Source organism: Cheilinus undulatus, linkage group 3 (genome assembly GCF_018320785.1).
Source record: "Cheilinus undulatus linkage group 3, ASM1832078v1, whole genome shotgun sequence".
Taxonomy (NCBI): domain Eukaryota; kingdom Metazoa; phylum Chordata; class Actinopteri; order Labriformes; family Labridae; genus Cheilinus; species Cheilinus undulatus.
In genome coordinates, this window is record NC_054867.1 from 52,029,974 (window position 1) to 52,052,144 (window position 22,171).

A 22,171-nucleotide genomic window follows, 5' to 3' on the forward strand; every position below is an offset into this window, starting at 1 on the left:
GGTTGCGGGCTAAAAAAGGTTGAGAACGCCTGGTTTAGAGAACTAATGATGCCTAAATAGATTCAGTTCTGGAGTTTTTATTCAGTTTGGATGATACCATGTGTATTTTTACTCCGGATCTTACTTTGCATCTTTAAGTCCAAGGCAAATGCAGCTAATAACCATTAGTATTGAAGTAACTAAGGCAAAAACTTGATACAGAGAGTTTAAAAAATTACAATTATTTTCTAACATGGTTGCAAAGATTCTCAGCGACCATAGATTTGTTCACACCTGGGTTTAGGGATCATGCTTTAGTAGGGTGATATGTCTAGCTCTGCACGTCTGGGTGATTCTGTTAAATATTCATCAGCATTTTTGTCATGTTTGGCATGCAAACTGCAAATTTCCCTGTAAAACTGATCTGAAGAAGCAGCTGGATCTTCTTGCTCCAATGTGTACTTTTTTTCTGTATTTTTTGTCAGTTCTTTGTTTGAATTTAATGTCAGTTATTGAACAATTACAAGGACTATTAGTGCCTGGATTGGGGTTAAGATGCTGCTCTGTATTATTGACTTTTATTTTTCTCCTTTGGGACATATTTGTGGGTGACTGCATGCACTTAAATGTGACGTGCAAGTACAAAATCACATCTCAACCCAAAACCGTTACACCTCATCATGATCATGATTAAAATAAGACTATTTTGCTGTTACTTTGGCTCTACAAAACCATTTCTAAGTGTTACCGAGTGTGCCCAGGTAAACTTGATCCGTGCCAGCAGAAATCACAAATGGTCTGTGAATAATGCATGCATCTGTTGACAGTAAAGACAAAACAATGTCATGTTTATACCGACCTTCTGTGTTTTTTCTTGTTTCCTTTCATCAAAAACTTTTGAGCTTTAGCTCTGTTTGTGGTGGAGGATCAATGCTTGATTCTTGTTAAGTTTCTTTGTTTGTGGTAATTATATTAATGTCTGTGGCTTAATGTGTCACTGATGATCTCAGAAGTGCTACACAGCATGACCAACGGCATAAATAGTTATTATTTGTAATTAGACTGAAGACAAATCATGAAGTCTGCTGTTAGAAGTGCAAACATACTGGCTAATGTCAGAAATGAGCAAAAGGAGGGTGAAGTCAGACCTCTCAGACATCTGGCTACACACTACATGATTTTTATAAGAACAGTTTCAACTGATTTTAGCACTATAATCCACAGAATGCATACAAGACCGTTCAGCCAGTCCACTGGACCACACATTGCGATTATCGCAGTTTCAACTGCATTTGTCGATTTTGATTAACTTGAATTTTCCTAACAGATATTTAACAGCACACTGTAGTGTATTGTGTGGTCTGTGATCATTAATTAGAGCTAGGAGTAAGCTTCAAAGTGATTATTCTGTCAAACACATCGTTCAACGCTGTTATACATTAAGATAATGATATGCAGGAGCGCATCTACAAAATGACTCACTCACGTCTAATGATCCCTGACAGCCCTCAGACCAGGGGTGTCACACTCAAGGCCCAGGGACCAAATCCGGCCCGTGGAACGGTTGTATCAATTATATCCATGTCATTTTGTCATTGTAGACAAACTTGAACTGTTTCTTTCTCTTGGACCATCAAGCACTGGAGCTAGCTAGGTGGAAAAGGGGTAACAGAAACTAACATGATCAGATGTGACCTCAGAATAAAAACAAATATGAAGGATGGCAGAAGTTGTCCTGCTGTGGTACGTCTTACATAAGGCTTTATAAAAGGCACTCATGTTGTTTCCTTCATTGCAAACTGGTCTGATTTTTCTGTATTCCACTTGGCTTGGGCCCTATGCTCTGAGAAAGAAAAGCATGAAAACGTTGCAGTATATTGTTCGCAGGCATCACAGTTTTCCAGGGGCAGAGCTGCTCAGCAAATGTTGCACTGGTAAATAAATTTTATTCTGGATGTTTCTTTTTAGTAGAACCATAATGGGATAAGTGGAGTAGATAATGGATGGATTTCTCAGTGGAAAAAGAAAGTCTTTTTCTTCCTTTTGATGAATGGATAAAAAATACAAGAGCTTTGCAGTTGAATTAGAATCTAGCTCCATCTAGCTCATTATAATTGCACAGATTTTTTTTTTTTTAGGATCACTTTGCAGATTGTTTCACGTGAAGATATGTCTGATTAAGAAAATTCTCTTGCCTGGGGGAGAAAAGATCTCTCCTCTCTTGGAAACTGCAGACAAGCAGTAGGTTTTAAGCAAGATTGTAGCCGCAAAACAGACTTCTACTATGGCTACATCTATGTAAACCAAAGTTAAACACTATTTCTTTATAAACTGTCCTTCAGATCTCTTACTTCTTATTAAAAAACATGAAAACTTCTCTAACCAAACATGACAGTCTCCCAGAATCACCCACAAAATTATGTAATAAGGCAAATCCCACTGGTACACCAGTCATTTCTATAAATCTGTGGTCGGGCATTAATAACAGCTGAAATGACCTCACCCAAATTGCAGGGTCAAATTCATTTGTTTTCAGAAAAAGCATGATTTAAAGAGTCAGAATCGGTTAAAATGGAGGGTTAAAGTGCCAAGTGAGTGGTTGTTTATGTTGGAAAGACACCGTGAAGTCTGAGTCAGCCTTTGGGGGGGCGGGGTCTCGGGGTCTGTTTCAGAAGTGAACTAGACTGAATGAGAGCAGTTCAATTGTGAATGGGAGGGAGAGACCATGTGAGCATGCAGTGATGTGTAAGAAGAGTCTGTGTTCAAGGAGAATTATTGCCAGCCGGTGGAGTTTGTGTGTTGGTGTTTTGGTCAAATCAAGGAATATATCTTTGCACTTCAGCCACAGTTAGATTATCTAGGTTTTACAGTGTTTGTGCGTGTTTGTTACAGATCTGGCAGATGGTCCAAAGTGTTGTTATTGTCCTCTATGTCCTCATCGTCATCGTCGTTGGCCATCGGGTTTCTGCTAATGACCAGCTCCAGTCTGTCCCCGGCCTCTGTGATGAGAGGAACGGCCAGGCAGCAGTCAAAGTCCCTTGTCCTCACATGGTTTACCTGGACAGAGATGAACAGACACAAGTAATCCCTGCTCTGCTAAAGGATGCTGCTGTCTGGTCAGTTACCCCGCTAAAAACAGGAATTCTCCCAGTATAGCAACATGGCAAAGTGTTTAAATCCTCTCTTTACACTTTCTTAAAAAAACAGCATGGCAACAGCAAACATGCCAAACATAGTGCCTCTTTACAACTGCTGAATGAACCAAAGGACAAGATTTTAGTGGATGTTTTTTGGAGACATTATTCTAGAAATATTTGGAAAGCAGCTATTTGATGTATAGTTTCTTACTCTGTAGTCATGATGAAGTGAAAGAATTTTAGACTTTTTTTTTAATCCATAAAAAACTAAAGAAAACTGAAATATCACATTGACAGAAGAATTCTGTCAAGGTTTGAGTCGACCTGTGGTAAAAGACTGGGCATGATTTGGAAAGGCACATACCTCTCTACAGAAGGCCTCACAGCTGACAATGATATCAGAGCAAATACTAATTCATGAAGAAAGTCCCTGCAGAACTCAGAGACAGGACTGTTGATAGGCACAGATCTGGGGAAGGCTACAAAAACATTGTCGCTGCTGAAGGTTCCCCAGAGCACAGTGGCCTCCTTAATATTTAACAGAGAGAAGTTTGGCACAACCAGGACTCTTCCTTTGTCAGATTTTGACTCGTTTCCACCAGGGTCGCAATAATCTAGCAACAGGGAGGCAGTCATGTAACCTTGCAAAGCAGATGAGAAACACCCATTTCCGTGTTTTTCACTGGCAAATCCATCTTGCAAAGCTCCCGTCTGAACCGTTTGGGCCCATTTAGAAAGTGACAGGACCAAGCAGTGTCGAGGGGCAATACTTCTGGGCCCGGCGGAGTCGTGACGTAAGCAAGTAGCAACAAGAGGCCAGTGCAGTTATGGCGGAAGAGATTAGCATTGATGCTGCTAAAGTGTATATTTTTATCAAAACTTGACAACATTTCTTCTTTAAAAGAAGAACAAAAAATAGTATTGAGTTGTTCTCTATTCAAAAACTGCAAAAGTCATGTACTGACGTGTCTACAGTCGCCATGGTTTGCGTTAAGCAGCTCTCTATGGAGTTCTCGTTAGCAGTGCATGTCAGTTTGGGACTATGACGTCACGTGTTTTGTTGCTCTGATTGGCCCGTAAATATGTGATAGACAGAACGTTCATCCAATCACCCTCCCGGTTTTTTTTAAAGGCTCTTTCCTTTCCCAAATGCTGTCTGTGAGAGGTTTTCCAGATGGATATGTGAAACAAATCCATCTGGTTTGTCAGGTTAGCAGTCATGACTTTAGAGTCAAATTTTGAATAGTTTCTGCTGGAGTTGATGTTTTGCTCAAATTTGGCGACAGGTCAACTGTCATGACTTTTTGGTTGTATTTTGAGTTGTTTCAATCTGGGTCATTGTCTTGTTTAAATTTGGCAACAGGTGTGTATCCTGATCTTGGTCAAATTCCTATTTACTAGTTTTTCTCTAACTTGGGGACAGGGTCTAGTCTTGAATTTTTTATTTTTTTTTTATTTTTGAGTCATTTCAGTCTGGGTCATCTCACTCAAATCTGGTGACAGGTACACTTAGAGTTATCATGCTGGGGTTGGTTTTTTACTCATATTTGGTGACAGGTCCCCAGTCATGACTTTTTGGTCAAATTTAAAGTAGTTTTGGTCTGGGTTGATGTCTTGCTTATATTTGGCATCAGGTGCAAATCATGCTCAAATTTCTAGTTGTTTCTACCAATATGTCACCTTGCAAAGCAGATGGATTCGCCCATTTCCGTGTTTCTCACTGGCTAATCCACCTTGCAAAGCTCCCATCTGAACAGTATGGGCCCGGTTAGAGAGTGACAGGACCAATCAGAGTCAAGGGGCAGTACTTTCGGGCGCAGCAGAATCGTGATGTATGCAAGCAGCAAGAAGAGGCCAGTGCAATAATGGCAGAAGAGATTAGCGTGAATGCTGCTAAAGTGCCAGTTTTATCAGAACTTGACAATAATTTTTTGTTAAAAGAAGAACAAAGAACAGCAGTGAGTTGTTTTCTTTCAAAAACGACAAAAGTCGTGTTCTGACATGTCTACAGTCTCCATGGTTTGTACTATGCAGCTCTCTATGGAGTTTACTCCTCAGTAGCGGCTACGTCACGTGTTTTGTTGCTCTCAACGGCCTGCAAAGATGTGACAGACGGAACGTTAATCCAATCTGGCATGTCAGACTATGACTCATTTCCATCGAGGTCGAATTTTTACGAGAAATTTGTTGACAGGTTAACAGTCATGACTTTTTAGTTATATTTTGAGTCATTTTAGTCTGGATCATTGTGCCACTCAAATCTGGCATCAGGTACACTTTGAGTCGTTTGCATGGAGGCTGATTTTGTCACTCATATTTGGCAATGAGTCCACAGTCATGACTTATCTGTCAAATTTTTAGTTGTTTTGCCAGGGTCCAGTTTTTGCTAAAACTTATTAACAGTACACTTTCATAAATTTCATGTCATATATTGAGTCAATTCCATTGAGGCCAAATTTTCACTCAAAGTTGTCAACAGGTACACAGTCGTGACTTTTTGGTAAAGTACTAAGTTTTTACTGTCAGGTTGATTTTTTTGCTAATATTTGGCAGCAGGTCCACTTTCAAACATTTTTGGTAAAATATTGTCTTGTTTCCATTAAGGTCGTATTTTCAATCAAATTTGGCGTCAGGTCCACAGTCATGACTTTTTAGTCCAGTTTTGAGTCATTTCCGTCTGGGTCAATGTCACTCAACTTTGGCAACAGGTGCATATCATGACCTTTTGGTCAAATTTTAAGTTTTTGCAGTAACGACGATTTTTCCAGGATTTCCCCCTGGGGGATTAATTAAGTATGATCTTATCACTCGTATCTGGTGACAGGTATACTTTGAGTCATTTCCACTGGGGGTGATTTTTCACTCAAATGTGGTGATAGGTCCACAGTCTTTCTGATTAAATGTGAGTCGTGTTAGTCTGGGTACATGCCGTGCTCAAATTTGGCAGCATTTGTGTATCATGACCTTTTGGTCAAATTTCTAGTTGTTTCCAATGAAGTGGATTTTTTGCTCAAATTTGGCAACAGTTACACTTTGAGTCATTTCCATCGAGGTTGGGGTTTTTTCACTCAAATTTGCATCGGCTCTGCAGTCATGGCATTTTAGTCAAATATTGACTCATTTCCATTTGGGTCATTGCCTCACTGCAGTGATGGCGTTCTGAAACTCTGTCCCATCTCCACACAGATCTTGGAGCTTTCAAGTGTTGTTGCAAAGTCTGAATACTTGTCATTGTAATATTTCAGTTTTTCATTTTTAACTCATTTGTAAAAAATTCTAAAATTCTGCTTTCACTTTGTCATGATGGGATACTGAGTGTACATCAATGAGAATACAAATGATTTTAAACAACTGAAGCATCCAGCTGCAACATATGAACATTAAAAAAGAAAAAGATTCAGACATAACTCAATCAGAGTTAAACACATTTTGTTTCATCTCATTACCTGCAGGATTCTGTCGTACGGTCTGAGCCCAGAACGGTCAGCAGGCCCGTCAGGTCTGATCATGTTGACGTAAACTCCTTTCTCCAGGAAGCCGTCCGATACACTGAAGCCAAAGTCATCACTCTCAGGGTCCTTTATCACTGTGACCTACAGAGGACACATACAGATCAGTGGATTGTATTTAACATAATTTAATTTATTTGGATTCAATTTAATTCTGAAAAAATGAATTAAACATGAAACCAAATCAATCTGTGTCATTAGCACTGGTCAGATTGCCGATAGAATATAATGAAGGTGTAACTTAGCTGTCACATGTCTCTGCTGGCATGAACAGACATATTAATGAGGCAGAGCAAGAAAGATGACCAATGTAGACACAATGTAATGTGAGATTATGTGATGTGTCGCAATGTGATGTGACGTGAAAGGGAGAAGTGTCTATTACTACCTCTATTACTTGTGTGCACATGACAACACCATCAGAAGAGCAGACTTTTTTAAAACATGTCAAAGGCCTGAAATATGGAGGGTTGGAAGTTTTTGCACCACTGGACGAGATCAGCGATTAGAAAATGGGACAGTTAAAGAGAGCTGAACACATTACAGAAGCAGAGAAGTGCTAAAAGGAGCCTAAAAAATCTAATATAAATTCCATAAAATCTCCACTACTTCATTCACCACAGTGGCTGGAGAGTGTGGCAAGGCTGGCCTTCAGTAAACAACACTGAGGCTTTGGCTCCTGCTGAGCCTGCAGCTGCATCTCCATCCTGCTCTGCTCTGATTAAAGAGGCACTCATTAATCAATCTAAAAATAAAACATGCCCTTAAAAATGGCTACCATAGGTTGTTCTCAAGGGTGCTAATCTGTCAGGACCAACGCAGGAAGAGATTATAATCCCTGACTGTGTCAGTCAATAAAAAAAGACATCAGTAAAGAAAACTACTTCATGGTAGTATTTTTCCTCAGTCTCCTTGGACAGAGCATGGACTGAAAATAGGACAAAACTAGAACTACAGCCTGGTGGTTTTATGTCTCTGTGAGGTGTCCAAATGTAGGACAGTGAAAGTACAGAGGTGGGTTAGGAAACACTGTGGTGTTTTCTGTGATTTGTAGACATTTTGAAGATAAGAGAAGACCATGAAGTCCAATGATCTTGACTTTATGCCTCCAAGGTCTAGTTCAGTCATCCAGTTCCTGGTCATCCTTTAGTCACAGTGGATATTTGTCTGTAGTCTGTAGCAGATCTGCCAAAGTATTCATGAGATATCATCTTCACAAGCAAGGGATGAGGATGAGGCCCAATGACCTTCATCTTTTTTTGTGACCTTGAAACTCTCATTGATTCATCCTTGAGATATTTATGCAAAGTTGTTTTTGAGATATCACATTCACATTATGTAATTGTGTTAGTTGAAGTGGAATTAGTCACATCACTTTTGTTTGACCAGCTTACTCTCTTCTAAATGTTTGGCCTTCAAATTATGTCACCAGTGTAATATGTCATATCCTGGAGGGATTTCTGGCCTCACTTTATTTAAATGGAGGGAGACCCGGGAGACCGATCGATCAAACCAAACATTTTCCAGGGTTTGTCATTTCTCCATTCCTTCCTTTATATAATATATGGAAAAAGCACCTGTTAGTTATTGAATTCAGGTGTTCCATTGCCACAGGGGGATAAAATCATCACCTAGCCCAGTGTTACTCAACCAAAGAGCCTAACTGTTGAAAAATACCTTTTGCAAGAGCCACAATCGAAGTAGTGAAAAGTGGCAAAACCGGGTTAAAGAGGTAATAAAAATAAGTTAAACGTGGCAAAAATAGGTTAAAAGGGGCAAAGTAGGCATTATATGGCAAAAACTGGTAAGAAATGACAAAAAATAAGTTTCCTGGCAGGAAAAACATGGCAAAAAATGAGTGAAAAGTGACTAAAATGGGCAAAAAGCACCAAAGGTAGGTAAAAATGTGAATAAAAAAGTGGCATTCAATGGCAAAAGGCAGCTTAAATGGGTGAAAAAAAGACAAAAAAGGGGTAAAAAAATTTGCAAATAGCAAAAAGCAGGTGCAAGTGGCAAAAATGTGGCAAAAACAAGTCGCAAAAATGAACTTGTAGCTGTAAAACCGATTAAAAGTGGCAAAAAAAAGTGCAAAAAATGTAAATAAGGACAATGGAAATACACAGACAAAAAATTAAAGTTGACATATAAAGCCAACTGTATAAGTGTGGGAAACAAACTCATTAATGTGACCTGCAATGGATAATTTCTGAGGTCAGAGACCTTTTTAAAGGTTTTTTTGAGTATTGTCACATTAGGCACGATTGCTAACCAACCCCAGCATGGTATTCTTGTGTTCACACTAATAAAATCAACGTAAGTTTGTGGTCAAGTCTACTCTGCTTGTTCCAAGGCGATCCTAATTTCAATGCTGTTTCTTAAATGGGCTCTAATAAGTGGAATATACTGTAAGATATATAACCCACACTGCATACTTCACTTAATCATGACTGAATATAGCATAAAGACTTCGCCAGCCACTCCTACAAAATCTCTTACTGCGTCATTACAGGATAAATCTAAGAAGGAGATTGTCTTAATGCAGGCCAGATGTTTCTCTTAAACCAACTGCTCAACAAAAACAGAACGGGCATTGTTGTACTAAATATACATAATGTATGATCTGTTAATGAGGCACCATTAAGAGGCGGTTACATTTTGGCTGGTGGCCATTAAACCAATCAGACTTTAATGTTTTTCTCCCTGGGGTTAAATATGTATTTTTTGTTCTGGCTCTGGGCCGTTTCAGACTCTTATATGAAGTCAGCATTGCAAATCAACAAGGGATGTTCAGACACGTAGCCCCCAGCATAACAGGAGCCCTCAGGGGACGGACAATCACACTGTACATACTATACTGTATTATATAATAGCTGCACTGTACAAATGTAATGTCCTTTTAAACTGGTTATATAAAGGAGGCATTGGGATGACTTTTATACTGGCAAAGACCCAAAGAGAACCAATTCAACAGCAGGATAAGTGACATTTTGTCTTCTATTTTTCTTTATGTACAGAGAGAATCAGAGCAAATCAGAGTTTAATGTTTAGATTTGTTGTTCATAAGCAATGACTTCCTGGGCTCTGTGCTCCACATGTGGCCTAATTTATTCAATCAAGGTTGGCAAAGGCAAAATCAGCCTATTTAATCCTATGCTGCTAATTTCCTTATGTTTTTAGAAGCAGTTTGAGGATTTCACGTTATTTAGAGGAATGCAGTCTCAAATACTTGGAAACGAGAAGATAACAACCAATAACCAATCCCATTTGATTGTTCCTCTGTCGTCATGGAGACGTTGCTTTACTCACTTTGTGCAGCTCCAAAGGCGTGGGTGACAAAATCCCCTGCATCTCCTCTTTGATTCGACGAGACTCCCACGTCCTCTCCGACACTCTCAGCGAGGCTTTAGGCTTTGGGTCGTGGTGCAGCAGAGGGGACTGGTTATCTGGGTGGAGGTGGGACCCTGGATGCAGGTGGGCCTCGTGGTTAAAAAGGGCCTCCTGGTGCAGGTGGACATCTGGGTATAAAGAGTGATCCCATTTATTTTTCCAAATATGATCGAACTTAACATTTTTTATGGCTAATCTCTCCTTTATCTGACATATGTTAATTTAAAATTTTCTATCAGATTTTTCTTTGTGATTAGTTCATTAAGGGCTTGGAGACATTTGCCTCTGAATTACCTTGATGTAGCTGGGCCTCTTCATGCAGATGGGCCTCCTCGTGCAAGTGGGCTCCCTGGTGGAGATGTGTGTTCTGGTGGAGGAGGTTGGCCTGGTGTAACAGATTATTTCTCCGTAACGGGCTCATCCTGCTGTGGCTTAAGATGGGCTCAGGTGGAGGTTTGCTGACACCGTCTACACCCAGACTGATGGCTGTTCCAGTCATGATGGAGGCCTGCACAAAAACACGGACCATAAATCTTCAGCTTACTCTACGGATGATTTCATAATTCAAATAAGGCTGCAAAAGAAACTGCAGTTTAATTATCATTTAATGTAAGTAACTGCAAAGCTCAAATAGAAAAATTTTAATATGTTACATCAAAAAGAAAACAAGTATTTGTACACATTTTTACGTTTTATTTTATGAATATAAACCTCAGTATAAGGGCCAGGCTTTCATGCTATTTTGGTGCAGTCTGAAACTTCATTTCAGTCAGGACCACTCTGTCAAGAATCACAAATGAATTGCAATTACAAATTTCGCTCTTTATTAACTTTGTACTCATTGCTTTTATTTATATTTGGTATTGAGGCTGCTCTGGGATCACAGTTCCCCTCTATGCGCCTATGTGGAAAGCAGGAACAGCAGACATTCCTGGTCTTCCTGTGCCTACAAGGAAAGCCTGAGGCAGGGAGAGAAGCAGCAAAAAAAAACAAATCAGAGCAGACATCAATGACATTGAACTTTCAGAACTTTCTTCCAAGCAGGGAGGGCCAATCAAACATGGGGGCGGGGCTTAATCCCCACATGACATCATGAGGGGAAATCTGAGACCAGCTTGTTTTAGCACACATTTTCTGAAAGGTGGAGAAAGAGGGAGGGAGGGAATGGACTTTTCTGACTCTTGGGGGTATTGTGGACAGGCCAGGGGCAAAAATATATTTGTTAAAAAAGCCTGAAAAAAGTATATTTTGCATAATATGTAACCTTTGAAAAGAAATCAAAACTTTTATTCTGAAAATATTAAGTTGTTTTGAAAGCAGTTCTGTCAAAAACATTACGTTTTGTATTTTTGTAAGTTCATGAATAATTTTGTTTGTTTTGAATTGAGATAAACATTTCAAAACTATTAATATTCTTTGCATTTCCTTGAAAACCACCAGGCAGACTCATGATGCTACTTATGTACAGTTTTACTCTGCAATCACAAATTACCAAACTGTACAGCACTAGTAGATGGTTTCTAACCTCTATCTCTCTGAGGAGCTCCGACTGGCCGCAGGTCTCCAGGTCCTCAAGCGCCTGGCACCAGAAACTGTCGTCTGGATCCAGCAGGATACCGTCTGGTTGCTGGCCTATAAATCTGTCACACAAACATAAAAACACATTCGTCCTTGAGACAGCTTTGGAAACAAGTGACCACAACTGTTGGTGATCTCAAATTTGCCTTGAAAATCCTGCATACATTATGCATACTGCTTTTTTTCTCAACATGTTTTCTGTCGTACTATAAAGCAGTGGTTCTCACCCTTAGGGAGACACAGAGAGGGGGTCACCAGATGCCTTAAAAACTAAGAATATTTTTAAAATTACACTGTTTCCACTTGACACAATTTTTTTAACCAAATGTCAACCAATTTTCATCACTTTCAAACACCAATTTTGTCAATGTTAGAACATTTTTGCCATTTAAAACCAATTTTTGTCCATTTTAAACCCTGTCCATCACTTTTCTGCCTGTTTTTGCCAGTTCTAAACCAATTCTTGCCATTTTCTCTGTATTGTTGCCTCTGTTGACCCATTGTTGCCGTTATCGATCACTTTTAACACCCTTTTTTGCCCATTTTAATCACAGTTAACCCATTTATGCCAGTTTATATCAAATTTTCATCCCATTTCATCTAATTTCCACCATTTTTTGCACTTTATAGCCATTTCAGCCACTTTTTAATCCCTTATTCCCAAGTTTTGTGCCCATTTTTGCCACTTTAACCCAAATATTCTTTAGAAATCTAATTTCACCACCTTTTCCCACATTTTTTTACTATTATTAACCAATTTTAGCTATTTCAACCCATTTTTATTATGTTTTTTAAAAAAGTTATTTCCATTTAAAGAAGGATATTCACAAATGAATAATTAAAGATATGTATTTCTTTAGTAAGAGTGGTTATTATTCAGGCCAAATATAAAATATGGTTTTCACAGTGGACCATGGTTTTGCTAGCCTCCATGGGACCTCAGTTTGGCTGGGTCCCAGAGACCTCCCACTTTATCCCCTCTTATGGACAGCCTTGTCTGCACTATTCTTGATTATGCATGAATTAACCACCTCCAGTCTCAGGCGCCTTTATTTTAGGGGTCATGGGCTGAAAAGGTTGAGAAGCACTGCTATAAAGCAACCTGATGGTGCACATCTCACTGTGATGTTAGTATATACTGCATAAAGGAAGAAACTCCCTTGAAATCTATAACTAATGTAGTGGCATCATCAGAAAAACCCTACGAGAACCCAGAGCGGTGTCATTACAGGACAAGCCTCTTGGTTTGCTTAAATCCAACATGAGTAATCTTTTAACACTGGCTGTCCTCCACTGACAAGATTAATTCACTTTCACCGTACAGCTGATTTTTTTCTCACCATCCTTCCTCTTATCTCTCCACCCCCATTAGTGTTATATAACCCCACTGAGTGTTGCTATCCTCACAAGGCTTAACCTCCTGACTCATCACAGAGACATAAACACACATGGATATGTGGAGTAAGTCTCACTGGCTTCAGGATTCAACCCCCACACTCAGATTTACACCTCAGCAGAAAATACTGGTGCTGATTCAGGCACAAGGAGCCATTATATAGAGTTCAGAGTTTGCTAAATAGAAACCTGATCAATTAAGACACTCAAAATGAATGCTTTCACTAATGAAAATTAGAATTAAAAAAAATGATGACCCTCTTGCTTATGGCCCTTTTGTGCAGATACAGCCTCAGTTTACTGCGTTTATCATCGTTACTAAAGTTGTTTTTAAAAATCCAGTCTTACCCCGGTGGTTTGTCCCAGTCGTCCTCACTGAAGCCTCCATCACTGAAGGGGTAGTTCTTCCTGCGTCCAGGAGGGGGCGTGGTGCTACGCTGCTGTTTGGCGCTACGCCACTCATGTGGGTGGAGGGCGATACCGGCTGCCTGGTGACTGTATGTACCTGCAGGAGGAATGAGAAAGTAGAAAAATAGCTCCTTCAGATTACAGCTGTTCGACTATTTTGGCCTGCAGCTTAAAGCTTTTTGGGTTTTTCTTCAAAACAAGATTGAAAGACTTCACATCCAATGCCACAAGCGTTAATCCAAATCTCACCCTGGCTGCCGTAGCCGGCGTCCAGCCCTGAGCCGTCCCATGACTCCATGGCAGAGTCTACACTTGGGATGGTCGTGGAGTAAAGCTCCGACAGCTTATTCGTCTGTTGGCTGTCTGTCAAATCGTCCTCCTCTGTGTCACTGATCTCGTTCTCCGTTGTGTCTTCGACTTCTGCTGCCTTTCTCTCTTCTAAATCTTTGGGAGAAAAAGCCTGCTTAAAGTTTGTCCAATAAAAACAGCATGCAAAAACAAAAGAAGTAGGCCAGTTTGCAGAAATGGTGAGTGTTTTGGTCATCAAATTTGATTGAACCACTGGCAAAAATATAAAAAACACTGAAGAAATGGACACAATAAAGACAACATGGGAAACAAATCTTAGGAAATGATTGGAAAAAAAGTGTGCAATTAAAGGTGTATCCCAAAAACAGTTGAAGATACATGCCGCAGAGTAACACATTAACATCTACTCACTGTCCAGCTGTTTTTTGATCTTGAGGGTGACCGTCTCTCCAGCCATCTGCAGCAGGTGAATGGCTTCACTCAGAGGTTTACCTTTCAAACTGACGCTGTTGATAGCCAAGATACGATCGCCTACATGAATGGCCCCCGTCCTGGACAAAAAAAGGCAAAAATGGCCAATCAGACACTGAGGTGCACAAAGGACAAGCTCCAATTCTTAAAAACAATGTTGTATGTTGCGTTAAATGTGAAGTTTAATTCAATTTAAAACAGCACAAAGACAATGTTCAATATTCAAACTCATAAACTTTGAATATAATGCCTTCAACATATTCCAGAGACATTGGGTGAAAAATGCAATTTCGGAATTTGTTCCAGGCATCAAGTTTAAAATGTGTGTATATTTCCAAAAAAAAAAATACATTTAATCAGTTTAAACATTTATTAAATCAGGGGTTCTCAACGTTGGGTTCAGGACCCCATTGGGGGTCGCAAGACACTGAGAAGGGGTCTCAAGGTGCCTTTAAAAAACTAAGAACATATTTGAATTACACTGTTGCTTATTTACACCAATTTTGCCAAATTTTAACAAGTTTTTGGCACCTAAAACCCATTTTTGTCAAAGTTAAACCCTTTTAAACCCTTTTTTCTGCCTGTTTTTGCCACTTCTAAACCAAATGTTGACACTGTCTACCAAATGTTGGCTCTGTTGACCCATTATTGCCACTGTTAACCCCTTTTACCACTTTTTACACCACATTTTACAATTTAATATGCCCATTTTGCCAGTTTCTGACTTTTTCTGCCTCAGCTGACCCTTTATGCCAGTTTATATCAATTTGCATCCCATTTCACCAAATTTATGCCATTTCAGCCCCTATTGAATCTCCTTTTAACCACTTAATATGCCCGTTTTTGCCCCTTTAACCAATTTTTGCTTTTTTGGGGGGATTTTTGCCACTATTATCTATTTTTGGCATTTCTAACCCATTTCTGCTATTTCTAAAATCCAATTTCACCACCTTTCCTGCCATTTTTTTGCCATTATTAACCCATTTAGCTATTTTTAACATATTTTAATTCTGTTTTTAACAAAAGGATTTACATTTTAAGAGGGCTACTTACTACACAAATGAATTAAAATTGTTTCTTTGATAAGAGTGGTTATTATTAAGGTAAAATTTAAAATACCACAGCTTAACTTTACAATGAACCATGATTTTGCTGGCCTCCAGTTTGGCTGGGCTCAAGAAAGCTCTCCCATTTTCCCCCCTATTGGGTGGCCATGTTTCCACATGACTTGTCTTGAATGTGCATGGCTGTGTTCAGCCACCTTCAGGTACAGTAGGGGTACCTGGTCTCTGACACCTTTACTTTGGGGGTCACGGGTCGAAAAGGTTGAGAACCCCTGGATTAAATGTATTTTTTCTGTATTTAATTGAATATTGAGAATTAACTGCTTATTCCTGTTTTCTGTTTTTCACTTGCATTTTACACTATTTATTTAAATTAAAGATTGTAATATGAAAGACAGAACTGTTAAATAAAATGTGGTCATTTCAGTAAATATGATAATTCTTCCCACATCGCTGCTTAATCATTGTTCACAGATGTCAAATTAGCATGCTCTAAATGTGTCGAAAAGTATTAGTGTGTTTAAAAGAGAGGCTTTATTTTAGCTTATGTCTCTAGTTTCTATCACTGAACTGGTTTATCGCGGTCACATCTCTTAAATATTTAGAAAAGACGAAGTGGGTCAGCTTTATCCAGCGGCCTCCCAGATGCAGTGGCGTTGATATCATCTGGACTCCTGCACTTTCTTCTGTGTCAAGCTGAGCGCGGTTTATTTTTAGAGTGCTTTTAGCCAACAGGTCGGAGGCAGAGTGCTTTATCGACAACAGTTTAGGACAGGAAATAGAACAATTACATCACAGACTCCAAGAAACCAGGCCACCCTGTGTGGATGTGAGTCTACGGATGTGTGAGCCTCCCTGGGTGTGCTTAGATTATAAAATCTGACATTTTATTTTGAAACAAACACTGCCAGCGGACTGGATGTGAGTTGAATCGACCAGTGGACCACTGTGACTGAGGAAAAGCGTTATGTCATCTTCTGCCGTGGCCTCTCTGGGCTGCTATCCCGTCTTTCCACGGCATCGTGTTTCTCATTAACTCATCTGTCATCACTGCATGTCACACAGCAGCTGCTGCACACTCAGCTGCAGGCAGGGAATCCCTCTATTTATTGCTCCAGGCCTCTTCGATTGTTGTCCTAATAAGGTTTTTACCTCGCTGGAGGAGAGAACCAAAAAAGGAGAGAAAATCTTGTCTTTATTCTGCTCTGTTGGGTTTAACTTCCTGCATGTAGAACAAAATCCTAGAAGGGAGACATCTTTAAATCCTCTCTGTCTCTTTAGATATTGATATGGATCTTGACGTGGTTTCACACTAGGAACCTGGGCCTGGATCTGATAACACTTTGCTCAAAGTCTGGTTCATTTGATCAGGTGTGAACACCAGCGTGGGCACTATGCCCGAGCCTGCAGAGATGTTCTAGCTCATGATTGATGGATTCTCAGGAGATATGAATGAAACCGGGTTAGCATCAGGGAGAAGAGCTGTTAAAGCTGCTTTAATGGCTGTTTCAGACTGGCTGCATGGTTGCTGCATGACAGCTGTGATGCATGTCCACTTTGGCTTGCGTGCTGCCTGTTGGCTGTGTTTTTCCTGCTGTTACAACTGTGTCTGTCTTCATAACTTCTAACCCCAAAAATCTTTATACAGGGGATTTAATTCACGTATAATGGAGCTGCGCAGTTTTCTTCTCAGTAGTATTACAATGATTAAGGATTTTAACACCACACAAATAAACAAAATAACAAAAACAACATACCGATAAAACAATTTTGTTGAAAATTAATAAATAGATAACAAAAAGTTAAATCCTCCAATTGAATTCGAACCACTTTCCATGACAAAAGGGGCTTTTTTGATTCAAGTATTTTATAAATCTCACACTATAGCCTTTGCTAAACATGAGTATGCTGAAACCTGAAATTCTGCTGATTCAACCATGGATTTCTACACTGGATTTATATTTTCAACAAACAGGACTTTTCAGCATTTATCTGAGCAGCTGAAGAAGAAAACTGTCCTGAAGCAGCTGAAGAGAGTGGTATGATTGCATGCTGAAAGTTGAAGGTACATTCTGGTTTAATGTGATGTACGATACTGATGTGCTTTTAGTTTATTTTCCCCTTGAAAGAACCGATGTATGTTTTAACACCAGTTATATCTTAAAATGACGTTAAGTCAAAAAGCCTTTCAGACTCAATAGCAGTATTGATGAGCTACAGTGTTTTTATTTCCAGGTATTTGAAAAACACAGAACCGGGTCCAGAACAGTACTTCTGGGGCCCACCTGGGCTCTGGCCTAAACTTTGGGGAGCACTGGACTAGAATAAACTTCATCAGCCTTTCAGGTAAAAATTTGACTTATGTAGGTTACAAACTAAAAGAAAATCATTTCACTACTGATTCTTATTGGTTTAAGTTTCACTTTCGGTCTGGTTATGCAGATGGGGGTTGCATCATCTTGAATTAGGGCGCTTTCACATTAGGCCCAGCTGTTTTGAACCACGCAGCGGCATGATTCCTCCCTCTCCCCCTTCCCCCCCGTTCACACCAGCAAGATCGAACCGTGCTAGGGCGCACTTGCGTATTTACTCAGTCTGAAACAGCAGGTGGCGGTATGCACGTAGCTGGTTTACAACCCCGCAAAGGAGGAGAAAGAAAAAGAAGCTACCATGGCAATCACTGGGGTCATGACCTGAGCGAAGATTTTTGTTTTGACCCGGCAAAAAGTCCATCCTGCAGCCATGGATGATTAAAATCACTTTTAAGATGCCAGCAACTTTGCTCTTCGAATCTGCACATCTACGTGCAGCTCAGAGGATAAAATGGGCTCACGCTGCGCAGATACAGCGGTTTTTGAGGTGACAGGAGACTTTCATTGCCTTTGCACCTCCTCTCACTGACTCCAATTTGTGTTCATCAGTAAGGTGAGTAACAACAGACAGTTTATTGGCTGCATTCCAATGGTTTCCGTCCTTTATTGAGGAAAAATGTGAACAAACTGCTGCGCTGTGGAAAGAAGTTTAGTTTTTACAACGATGTCATAAAGCTGATACGTTGCTCTGTCCCGTATCCGAGTGCGGTTGCATTTACATCTCATCCGAACTGTGCCAGAGTCCACTTGAATCGCACCTGAGAGCACCTCCACAGGCGGGCCCGGTACCCATTTGCGTTCACACTACCAAAACGAACCGGACTTTGGGCTCAAGTGCACTTGAATCCTGGACCGAGCCCCTAGTGTGAAAGCACCCTTAGTTAGTCATTGCTGCTGTCCCTGTTATGCCTCCACATTCACTCGTGTCTTCAAAGGATACAAATGTTTGTGTCGTGGTCCCTCTGGCGTAGCAAAGCTAATGTAGCATAGCTGGAGATGCTATGCTGCTAAAAGGAGTGCTGAAGGCAGCGCCGCTGTTGGTGTCACAGTGTTTCATTTCCATGCAGCTTGTGTCAAACATAACTTTCTGCCCCCAAATAACAAGTGAGATAAAAAAAGACACAGTAGCAAAGCCTTTAGCATGAATTCACCATGACCCTGTTTTGACTGTGGCTAACCATTCACAGTATAAATGCCTCATCCATACTCCACATTGTAGGCAAGCCTTCTCTTCTCAAGATTCTCAGTGTGTGAGATGCAACACTCATGCAGGTGGTCTGAAAGCCCTGACTTGTTAACATGCATGCAGAAATGAACACCCAGAGGTCACACAGCCATTCCACAGCTTCCATGCACCCAGTCTGAAATAGCTGTTAAGGCCTTCTCTCTATTCAAATGTTGGCCCATCTCATCCTCTGAGCTCCTCTGCAGATGTGGGAGAAGAAAAAGGGTCATTGTTGGCATCTTAAAAATGATAGGAAGGATGGACAAAGCATAAATAAATAGAAACCTAAGAGGCTGTCTCTTCTTCGTGGCAGATCAGCAAACCAGCTACATGCATCTCTGCGACTACTGTACCAGAATATATGCACAAGTGGGCTCTGGCTCAGGACAGTGTTATGAAACAATCATCCTTAATGTAAAAAAAAAAAAAAAAACCTAAAACACACGGGGAAGAAAATGTGGTTATTCATGACAAAGAGTCCTTTTAAATGGGCTTGACCTTTCCAGTGTGTTTCTAAATCACCTCCTGCTCCCAGAGGAATAAATAGACAAATGGTCAAGGCCTTTAATCTAGGGTCATGACCTTTGACACCAGAGGAAGCAACTGTTATTCCAACCACAGATTAGACAGCCACAGCCAGGGCTCTTTCTTTGATTTATCACTCATCCCTACGTTCTTAAATATCCCTGTTCTGAGGGGACCCTGTCAGGGTCAAAGTTCACTGCAACTTCACATATTGTGACTGCATTAAGCATGCACATGTAGCTTTTCAAGAGCGATACCGTCTTTATGCATGTGAGCAAACACAATCTCAGCCTTTTCTAGACCAGTGGCTCTCAACTGGTGGGTCAGGACCCAAAAGTGGGTCATGGAGCAGTTTTCAGTGGGTTACGACTAGGTGTTTGAAAAAATAGGTGGAAGAAGTTCTGAAGTCCTTTTTGGACATGCATCAAAACTTTTTTATTTTACCCTGTTTTACTGTGAAATAAAATTTAAATGTTTGATCAGTATTTCAACTAACTTATCTCCTCTTCTTGCAATAAATGGCTACTTTTCCCATGACAATTCTCTGGAAAACTGGTACAAATCAACACATGATGGGTCCCTTTTCTTTTTTATTATTCCATAAATCCGACTCCTCTCTGACACAAATATGTGTAGTGTAATGCTGTCATGAGGATTTATGATGTCAAATATCAACTGATAAATGCCACACATTTATAGAAATAAGGATAATAGTAAAGTACTTTAGATCTATTCACATTCTTGATGCATAAAATTATCTGTTAGGGATAAGGGTTATTTATTTATGTTTCAGTAGAAGCATTGTAGAAATGTGAGCTTACCTGCTGCACAAACACCCACCTGTCTCTACAGAGAGAATCAGTGGAGCTGCAGGTGAGCTGCTTCATGCTGTGTGAGATGTTGTGCATGTTAATCCTCATCACTGATGGCACTCTGAGTGTGATTTTAGTGTAAAAATAAGAACTTTAATGAGACTGAATCATAACATTAGCATAACGTGGTGAGTTTTGTTGAAGAGAAAGTCCTTAATGCATGAATACAGAGCTGTTTGTTGTCAATTAACTGTTAGAGGTGTTTTCACCATGGATAGATATTTTTTTTACTTTGTATGAACAAGGATCTAACCTCTAGATGACTGATTCTGTGACTGTGAGTTGCAGCTCCATGGAAGGTTCTGGACAGCGTTACTCAACTCAGCTCAACCAAAGAGCCAAATTGTTGAAAAATACCAACACAAGAGCCATAATCCAAGCAATGAAATGTGGCAAAAATGGGTTACAATAGCAATCAAAGTGGGCAAAAACAGCAAAAAAGGGTGAAAAGTTGGCATAAAATGTGAAAAAACTGTGTGAAAAGAGACACAAATTCAGAAAATTTGGCAAAAAAGGGCAGAAAGTGGCAAATTTGGATGAGAAGTCACAAAACAAAGAGTTACAGGTGTCAAAAATGGTCAAAAAGTGGCAAAACCATAACAAAAAATTAGTGAAAAGTGACTAAAATGGGCAAAAAGCAGCAAAGACTGGCAAAAAAAAAAAGGAAAAATGCAGCTTAATTGGATGAAAAGTGGCAAAAATAGCAAAAAGCAGGATAAAAGAGTCAAAAACTGTGGAAAAGGGGCAAATACTGGATAATGTTGGAAAAATGGGCAAAAACTTGTAAAAAGAAGTGGCAAAAGTGGGCTTAAAGCAGTATAAAAGAATTAAAAGTGGCAAGAAATTGCAAATAAGGGCAATGGAAATATATAGAGAAAAATAAAGTTTGACAATTAAAGCCTACTGTAACACTGTGGGGAACAAACTAAGTAATGTGACTTGCAATGGATAATTTCTGAGGTCAAAGTTTCCCTTTCTTAAGATTTTCTGGGGGAATAAAATTTCAAATTAAGACAAAAAGAGCCACATGTGGCTCAAGAGCCACACATTGGGTATCACTGGTCCTGGAGGTACTGCATGTGAGCAGGGAGAGGTCATAAACAGAAATAAAAACACAGTCTTAGATTTGAAATTGCATTCCCAATAATCATTAAATAAATGTTAACATGTTCAAAATCAATTTTGAAAAGTCCAAGAGCAGTCACAGATGGCATAGCGATTAGGTTGAAACCCATGTATTGAAAGATAATCTTCCAAGCTGGCAGGCCAACTCGAACTGTCACTCCCTCCCTGATTTCCATCACCGTGCACTGTGCAGTCCTGTCTGTTTAAAGGCAAAAAGGCTTGGAATAAATTCCAAGAACAAACACAACATAGCACGTACTGTGTTTTGTTGTTGTGTATTGTATCTTGTTTCCTTGCTGTGCCTGCTGTGTGTGGTGAGTGTATGTGGTGAGTGTGTGTGGCGAGTTTGTTGCCTATCTGCTTGATCAGGTGTGCCATTGCCTGTTGCTGATTGGCTGCTTCAGGACAGGTTATAGGCTGCTGCGGAGCTGGTCCTCGATTTAAGTGGAAAAGTGACCTCACCGCAGCGCAGGGGGAACCTCATCTCATTCATCTCCCAACCGGCCACGCCAACGCATTGTTTGGGAGTCAAGTTCGCATAACTGTTCATTTAATCATTGTTGTTAACTTTGGTAAGTGACATCTATTTATGTAATCTTTTCTCGCAAAATCCCATTTCTACCCCTTAGCCCTTATCTTAGCCCTACTCCTTGGTTTTGCGCACTCATGTCAGGTGAAGTAGTGTCCCAATTCTCTTTTAAATCAAGGAGTAGGGCTAAGGGCCAAGGTCTACATAGCCCTTGAAACGAAGATTTTTCAGGACCACACTTGAAACCAAGGAGTATGATGAATTTCCCCTTAATGCACTGCATTCA

The 22,171-nt window shown here is 40.0% G+C and overlaps 1 protein-coding gene across 2 annotated transcripts in view; it reads right to left on the reverse strand.

Annotated features, from left to right (window-relative positions):
- Positions 1–1,238: 1,238 nt before the first annotated feature.
- The window catches only part of grip2b (glutamate receptor interacting protein 2b), a 103,590-nt gene continuing 82,657 nt past the window's right edge, over positions 1,239–22,171 (reverse strand). For both annotated transcript variants that reach the window (XM_041782992.1, XM_041782991.1), the window contains exons 17-24: positions 14,114–14,253; positions 13,643–13,837; positions 13,334–13,490; positions 11,538–11,652; positions 10,307–10,520; positions 9,932–10,140; positions 6,563–6,709; positions 1,239–3,036 (exon numbers count right to left, since the gene is read on the reverse strand). In XM_041782992.1, coding sequence (XP_041638926.1) covers positions 2,866–3,036; positions 6,563–6,709; positions 9,932–10,140; positions 10,307–10,520; positions 11,538–11,652; positions 13,334–13,490; positions 13,643–13,837; positions 14,114–14,253 — 1,348 coding nt within the window. In that variant the 3' untranslated portion in view covers positions 1,239–2,865. The remainder of the gene's footprint in view (positions 3,037–6,562; positions 6,710–9,931; positions 10,141–10,306; positions 10,521–11,537; positions 11,653–13,333; positions 13,491–13,642; positions 13,838–14,113; positions 14,254–22,171) is intronic.